We start from the raw sequence: 8,551 nt of genomic DNA, 5'->3' as shown, positions 1-8,551 counted from the left end.
GCAGTCGAGGTCACGGCACGACTGCACAGGATGCTGAAAATGACTTTGCTCTGATAGGAAGCTCCTCAGCGATAGCAGACTTGATGTGGTCGTCATTGGAGACGGAACATAATGCTTCTTAGTGTTGATGCCGTTCCTGACGAGTACTGCGAGAACTGGTCCCACGGAAACCGGGTCCAAACCATCAGCGAGAGACACCAGCTCTCGATGTACAGCAGTAGCCGGGGTGGTATAGTCGATTAAATCCGTGGTTCCGATAGTAACAGGATGAGTTGCTGTACGAAGCATAGTAGACTCTACAGAGGGGGAAGGGTTCGGATCACCGGGGAGGTCGGCCAGAACAGTTGGTCTTGAAGTTACGTCATCGTGTGGTTGATGCTGATTGGAGTCGTCGACCGTCTCAGTAGTATTGCCCGAGGGGACGCTAGGCTCAGAAGTGGAGGGCTGCGGTGGAGGAGAATCGTGACCGGCGATATTGGGTGATGTTGGGCTTCGACGGCTGCGAGGTGCTGGAGTCAGTTGGGAAAAAGGACGACAAATAACTGAGGCGAAGGTGGGATGTAACCCAACATCCTGGAAGAACTTGAATCACTGCTAAATAGCGCTAGGTGTTGCGTCGACACAACGTGACTGTCCCTTCACACACGCCGGAGACCGTCGCCGAGTAAACTGGCCCAACGAGTTGACCTCATTTACCCGGCTCCCTTCCTCCCCGGCGTTGGGTCGTGGGCCGGAGGATGACACTAAACACGTGTGATCCTCGGCCAATGTGATGGGGCCAACCTCACACGGAACGTGAGGTGCCACACCACATCGCCACCAATCACGAAACCCACGCCGGGAAGTGCACCCAATAGTTTAAATAAAACCAAACTGCGATCCCCAACCAAACCACCGGATGGTCAAAGAAACTCACACAGAAAACTAGAGACACGCATAGTAAGGAAGAGTTAGCGACGAGGAATCATACGTTCAGCCAACGTTACTCTTTCGGACAATGATGCATCGACTAAGTACTCATACACGCATTCGCTGGACCATCTGCCCTGTTCACGGATAGTATGATCTCGAACCGCACTGAGGTAACATAAGGTGGCACCAGTGCGCCTGAGCGAGTGGAGCCCATATTCCACCAAGGCCTCGGAGGATATACCGAGGCGCGACAGCAAGTGGCGAAACTCGCTCATGAAATTGTCGTGACACAAGCGACGACCACCGAATTCGAAAAGTGGAGAGGAGGGTGGTTTAGCAACAGCGGATAGGGCGAGCAGACGGTGATAAGCACAGTAAGGGAAGCACGAAGATTCGTCAGGGCATCCACGCACACAAGAGATCAACACGGACTCACCGCGACCTGCCTGATCTATTTTTGATTTTCGAATAGCTATGCTAGCTACACGTCTTCCCAGGCGGGAACAGACATGTAAGTCTTCGAAGTTAAGAGCGATGATTTCATCGCCTCGCAAAAGACCGAAAATTCCAGTCAATGAAGCAGATACAATAACATTTGTACCGGAGGGATCAAGGATGCCTAATTGACAAACCTGGTCCCGGGTCAAAGGAAGCTTTTGGTCAACGGTATGGTCGCAAATCTTCGAAGCAGATTTCTTAGCCATGCGTAAGACAAATTCGTCTTGTGACGATAGCTCATTACCGTAGACTCTGTTTCGAGAAACCATCGCGCTCAGATAGGAGGAAACCGTACCAAACTTATATCCAGCACGTGACAGGGCATAAGCGAAAAGCGCCAGAGAGAAACCAGAGGCTGGAAACGGGACAATTGCCCGACCAACTACTTCCCTGTAGAAAGACTCGATGGAGTCGTACTGCTTTGAAGTACTGGCAGCGTGGCCGTCTCTGACGAAACCCCAAATAGCTGAGCCTAGAGTGCCGGATGAGTGATCGTTGATGACTGAACATGCACAGAGACGCTTGGGAAGGCGCGCAGAGTCACGATCTAGTATATGACCTAACACAGAACGCCATGGATAAATGAGAAAAACAGGGAAACTAGTGATAGACAAAATGTGACGAAGCTCTTGTATCCAAAGCTTAAACATGGAGTAGGTTATCGACTCTAATAGGAACTCGGGACCAGCCAATAGGAACTATACGACTTGGACAAGGCGAACGACTTAGTTGATCAGCAATAGTGTTTTCATCCGATGGAACATAAAAAACCTCCCAACTGTAGCACACACGTGAAAGACGAGAGACAAGGGCCTGCAGGACTTTGTTTATGCGGAAAGTTCGCGAACGAAACTTGCGAAAGCTAACCATAGCTCCTGTGTTATCCGTGAAGAGACGGCAAGGTAGTCGGGACTCTACAGAGGTAGGAACCATATCGAGACCCGCACAAAGCCCCAGGGCTGAGGCTAAACATTCAAGAAGCACCATATCATTACAAGTAGGATTAGAGGGTGTTTCAAGCAGAGATCTCCAACTACCTAGGCCCTCACCTGAGGACAGGGGGACTTGAAACCACGAGGTCGAGTCTCTGAAGGACATCCAGCCGGCCAGTGCGTACGTTGACGCGTCACATGTTATTGTTAGCACGTCACTAGTTCTAACCGGAAAAATTGGTAAGCACAGCAGGAAGGGGAAAGAAGGGACAAGAGAAGAATGAGACGAGATAGTCCTAGACCACCAACATAAGGCCAAGAAGAGCTCCGAGTTCGGAGATAATTTGACCGATCGTAACCTTTTCCTCTTCAGCAAGCTAGCGAGAGAGTACATCGGAGACAAGTTCGACTTTGCGCAAGGACAAATCATGCACAGACGAGTCAGTTTGCCTGCGATTCGCAGGCTGCGAAGGATTCAATGGTGTGCAGAGATATGGTATTGGGACGACGGACGATGACAGAATTGAGCTCGGAGAATAGGGACGAGACCTTAGCAGCAGACAACTGAATTTCGGACTTGATGCCTTCGATGGTTACATCGAAACCAATAAAACGAAAACAAGAAGTCATAAGACTACACTTTGGCCATGACAGAGTGATCCCGAGTAAGGGAAACAAGATCAAGAGACAACAAGTGAGAAAAATGGCTCGCTTCCGAGGCAACAACCAGCAAAAATCATCTATATACACCCAGCCAGCACCCGGGCTATCTGGGGATAAGGCATGCAGTAGAGAATTACTAACTCGTAAAATCTTGCTAGATAGACGACAAAAGGCCCAACCAGCCGTCACTACACCAAACGGCACGGCCAAGTTCTCATAGTTACGACCATCGAACGAGAAACAGCAGTATTTGCGGTTAGAGTTCAGCATAAAAAGGTGTCTGTATGCACCTTTTATATCGACAGAGGTTGCTACATAGTCTTGGAAGGATCCATCGAGTGAGACAAGAGACTTGAGTAGGAGTCGTATATCATGTAAGCTTGGATGAGTGGTATGCTCCACAGGGGCAATTCTGGCGTTCGCCCCTGAGCGTTTGAAATCCTCCACTAAGCGATATAACTTGGTACCATCGGGAGCACACTTCCCTTTGGGGACTGCGGCTAGCTTCGAAAAGAAACGGTCGGGCGGTAAAGCTTCAGCATCAGACAGTTCACGTATTCTACCGGGACGAAGCTCCTCTTCGACAACGGATCTGATCGCACACGTAGCATCCTGACCGCTGAAGTAATTAGCTCGTTCAAGAGAAGAGAAGCTGTGTTCGTCAAAGGAGGCGGCGTCATCGTCAGCGTTCTCACTGGACTTTGCAACAGGAAAGACTCCGGAAGCTTTGAGACCGCCTTCAAACCCCAAATTTACACCGGTATCTAGTTCGCTGACCAGGCCATCGTCATTCCCTGCGTCGAAGAGAGCCGACAAATAGTCGAGGACATCGGGACGTATGGGGCTACCAGAAGAGCAAGCTCGAGATGTCACTGTGGAAGAACATTCCAGGCTATCTAGTATAGCATCAGCTGCACCAGAGAAGGCATTGAGTAAATACTGAGACCTGTCCGGTCTGACTTCTCCCGAACGCGTTGTAGACGCCGTGAGGACATCTTCTAGCTTGTGCTCATCGATCGTTTTGGTCAGTAAGAGTGTGAAAGAAGCAACATCAGGAGTAAGCTTGTAAGCAACGTTGGGGACAGCGGGTAAATGGGCACGGATGCCCGACCCATCTTGATACAGGACTTCACAAGCAGGGACTTCTTGCGAGACTGACAAGTGAAACAGTTTACTTCACTGAATGGCTGAACTAGATGATCATGACTAACTTGAAACTATTCACTTTAACTGACTGACTGACTGACTGACCGGAGTCCGGTCACCGGACCCGTTGACTGATTACTAACTAACTGAACTAGACGACTGGAACTAACTTAAAACTATTCACTGTTACTGACTGACTGGCCCCGAACTGCGATTGGGGGTACTTGTAAGATAAAACAAATTAGAACCAACCACGAGGTTTTCACTCGGGTGAAAAGACTTGACCGCTTAAAGATTGCGATTGATGTAAAACCTCGATCGTGACCGACTCATCCCTCGACATTGACCGATTAGTCCTTCAAACGTGACCTGTTACCTGTGGATTGAGTAGAGGATCTCCCGGTATCAGTAGCACGACCTTGATTTGGGCGACTATAAGGAGAAGATCGCGGAGCCTGACTGTTCGGACCACCCAAGGAGTGGCTGAATCTGCAGGAGTCACCGAATCTACAGTCTCCCCGCAAATAATGTCGACATAGACGGTCCGTGGTTGTAGAAGGGGTCGAAGTACTACTTGAGTTAGATGAAGAGGGAACTTGTTGGAGGGGAAGACGACTAGAAGTGGTTGTCGCACGAGCCAAAGCGGCGGACATAATGGTTGGTAGAACATCGTCGCGTAGCATGTGGGAGACGGAGTAGGTTCCTGTCGTCACCAACTGGGCAATCGCAGAGCGGTACTTGGCGTCGTAGTCTATAATAGCTGGAGCACCGAGGGCAGGAAGAAAGTCGACTAGGCGTCTCCAGTAAGCTAGAACGTCACACACACTTACTCCAACTTTGGAAGGAGAACCATCAACGACAGGTGGGAACAAAGTCGAGTAGGTCACGCCCCAACGGAAGAGAGCAACAGAAAGTTCTGTGAAACCCGACAACTTACGTTTTTCAGTGCTCGACATCACCAGTTGTCCCGAATTGTTGACCTTGAAGGATTTGTTATCGTCCGTCGAGATTACCTCTCGACGAGGTAAGAATTCATTGAGATCCATACGTATGGCTTGTTCTGGTTTCTTCATCTTCTGGAGTATAGCAGGCTTCGTCGACATCAACGTAGGTAGCGGAGCTGAACCGTGAATGCGCTGGAAATGAGACAGCATCTTGTTCATATCCTCGGTGCTGAGCTCCTTGGAATCCTTCTTCGCAGTCGAGGTCACGGCACGACTGCACAGGATGCTGAAAATGACTTTGCCTCTGATAGGAAGCTCCTCAGCGATAGCAGACTTGATGTGGTCGTCCTTGGCGACGGAACCTAATGCTTCCTTAGTGTTGATGCCGATCCTGACGAGTACTGCGAGAACTGGTCCCACGGAAACCGGGTCCAAACCATCAGCGAGAGACACCAGCTCTCGATGTACAGCAATAGCCGGGGTGGTATAGTCGATTAAATCCGTGGTTCCGATAGTAACAGGATGAGTTGCTGTACGAAGCATAGTAGACTCTACAGAGGGGGAAGGGTTCGGATCACCGGGGAGGTCGGCCAGAACAGTTGGTCTTGAAGTTACGTCATCGTGTGGTTGATGCTGATTGGAGTCGTCGACCGTCTCAGTAGTATTGCCCGAGGGGACGCTAGGCTCAGAAGTGGAGGGCTGCGGTGGAGGAGAATCGTGACCGGCGATATTGGGTGATGTTGGGCTTCGACGGCTGCGAGGTGCTGGAGTCAGTTGGAAAAAAGGACGACAAATAACTGAGGCGAAGGTGGGATGTAACCCAACATCCTGGAAGAACTTGAATCACTGCTAAATAGCGCTAGGTGTTGCGTCGACACAACGTGACTGTCCCTTCACACACGCCGGAGACCGTCGCCGAGTAAACTGGCCCAACGAGTTGACCTCGACCAACGACGAAACGAGACTCAACCATTATGGTTGAACCATATGGTTGAACTGTTCAGGCTCCAACTCACGGTAAGTTACTAACCCAACTAGGAGACGTTATCATGAATGTGACGAGTGGAGCAACACCATTAACTATTAACAGCTTGTTCTTGGTCACTATTAACCACGAAATAGCATCCATACCTAAGGTAAATAACGTCTCTACCGCGTAATACGATCCGCATCGGGCTAGGGATTCACACTGTTATTCCCTTCGGAGTTCTGAATGCATCGTTATACGGGATTCTTGGGAATAAGACCGTCGGGTTTCGGGCTTCCCCGTAATGACAGTTTTTTCGAGAACTCGTATAACAGCTCGCACTTGAGTAAGACCTCGCACTCGTATATGAGTTTTGCGGGTTTTGGTTTTTGTCACAAAACTTTTGTGTGTGGTAATTTACTTGAAAAGGGCAACTTTCGTGAGTTCTGCACGAGTAAACACGATATCCAGGTCCTGTTTCCTTTATCCACATCTATGTTGTGACACAAGTGAAGCGTCGAGGGGCGAGATTGAGGAAAGGAGCAGACTTCATCGGTAGAACGCCTAGGAGGGAAGACGCCACGAGGAACAATTTTCTCTTCGATCCCAACTGGACCAAGGGAACGGGCACGAGGAAAGAACCTCAAATAATAACTAACAAGGACTATAATCCAACCACAGAGCATTGAGGGAACTCCACGAATCGAACTCGGGATAGATCCTGCTAAGGACCACCGAGCAACACTATCATAAGTAATGAAGAATCATCATGTGCTACGAAGATAGACAGCCGTTTCAAAATGATACACTCACGCGCACAACTGGGCGAGCGAGAAAATGAAACGTCACGTGCACGCGCACAGAGAAGATTCCTAAATTAACCCCGTCTACTTAAACCATCCGCCTTGTTCAGCTTCGTGTCGACCTTAACCGAGGACGCCTTAGCATGTAATCGTAACCATTCAGCGATTTCGGCTACTCGCCTGCGAAACGTCACGTTCATCGCAGGGACATCTCCTCCACGGCTGATCTTAGCTAAAGCCGATAAGGTAGTTGCCGAATCAGTCATCCATTCAACCGGCAACATCTCTGTCCACGAAGGGGGTATTGATGTAAGTCCTCGTAGTGCTGCCATGGCCTCCTTGGTAGGCATGCCCCACAGTCGTTGATCTTTAGGCCATCTTCCAGACCCACGGGCTAGAACATCCGCCCCTTGCATAACCTTGAACCCCCAACCAGATGTAGAAGCATCAGTATAAATCATCAATGGTTCGCCGAGCCGTGGGGCCCACATGACTCCCTTTCCTTGAGCAGTTACGATCTTTTGCTTGATCTTCTCTGATAGATTAATTACACCTGGCTCCAGGTGATGGCCCATATATTCCTTCTTACGGTCGGCGGGCACACCAGCCATAGCCACCGATGACAAGAGCGCCTTGTATCCACCTATACCAGTGACAAATAGCTCATCATAAGCATAACCGTTAATAACCAGTAGGTCTCTCTTCCTGACCGCTCGAGGTAAGGGTTTCATACGAACATACATCATCGTGCGCGAACCTTGTCGGCGTAAGTCATACCCCAATATGGTCAAAGTATTGGTCTCAGTTAACCATTCCACCGCCGAATCTTTTATCCACATTCCTCGGTCTTGTAAAGCTTGTCGGTCTCGGGCCATCCACTCTTCCATCTGGACTTTCATCTCATCGGAACACACATAGCATAGGTTGTCGGCATATACACTTCTATACGCTCCACTTTTTACCGGCCATGTAGGTAGTGCATGGGATACCACTTGTGCGAGGATACGAGACGAATGTACCCAACCCATAGGGAGCCGAACATAATGATAGGGACGGCCATCGTATTCAAACGCAGGAACGGGGACCTCTGGGTTATCCGGGAAGAATAAGATTGAGTAATACGCACGAGAAATATCCATCTGAGCTACCTGACTACAACCAGGGATACGTAAGTCATTCATAATCTTTCTTACTCCACCTTTCGGGGCTGGGGCACTCCCACAACCCTCATTATAATCTCTAAGATCAGACACCCCTCGAGTGCGTTTGCCATAAGCCACCATAAGCCTGGCCGGGACGACCTTAGCCGGAATTCCCGGGGCTATAGCATCAAATGCCACCATGTCCTCAAACGCTTCTCGTAGCAAGTGTTTCTCAGCGCCAATAGGGGACCACTTATAACCATGCCGCTTATAAGGAACCGCCTTCGGAGCTTGCTTGACGTAGACCTCATATCTTTGGGATGACTCTCGATAGATCAATCTGTAACACTCGTTGTCATCCAACACCGTCTCAGTTGCCACGTGAGAAGGCGGATCGGCCTCATCTTCACGAACGGGATCTATCATAGAACAAGGCTCTTGTTCTCTGGACTGCTCTACTCTTGTTACAAGAATAGAGCAGTCCAGAGTCAGGAGTCTCGAACCTTCATGAGGCCGATGCTCCACGAGCTGATTCCTTACCAAC

General features: G+C 49.6%; 2 protein-coding genes across 2 annotated transcripts; both read right to left on the bottom strand.

The window, feature by feature from the left end:
* Positions 1-3,082: 3,082 nt before the first annotated feature.
* Pmar_PMAR024193 (hypothetical protein) lies at positions 3,083-5,638 on the bottom strand (the record flags this gene model as incomplete). Its single annotated transcript, XM_002774770.1, has 3 exons — positions 3,083-3,112; positions 3,198-4,159; positions 4,726-5,638. 3 exons carry the CDS (start codon positions 5,636-5,638, stop codon positions 3,083-3,085), a joined length of 1,905 nt encoding a protein of 634 aa, XP_002774816.1.
* Positions 5,639-6,939: 1,301 nt separating this feature from the next.
* On the bottom strand, positions 6,940-8,433 carry Pmar_PMAR024192 (hypothetical protein; the record flags this gene model as incomplete). The annotated part of the gene is made up of 1 exon (XM_002774769.1): positions 6,940-8,433. One exon carries the CDS (start codon positions 8,431-8,433, stop codon positions 6,940-6,942), a length of 1,494 nt encoding a protein of 497 aa, XP_002774815.1.
* Between the last annotated feature and the right edge of the window lie 118 nt (positions 8,434-8,551).

Source organism: Perkinsus marinus, assembly GCF_000006405.1.
Source record: "Perkinsus marinus ATCC 50983 genomic scaffold scf_1104296957478, whole genome shotgun sequence".
NCBI classification, from domain to species: Eukaryota; Perkinsozoa; order Perkinsida; family Perkinsidae; genus Perkinsus; species Perkinsus marinus.
Note: the sequence above shows the minus strand (reverse complement) of the source record. Positions and strands in the feature narration are given on the sequence as shown.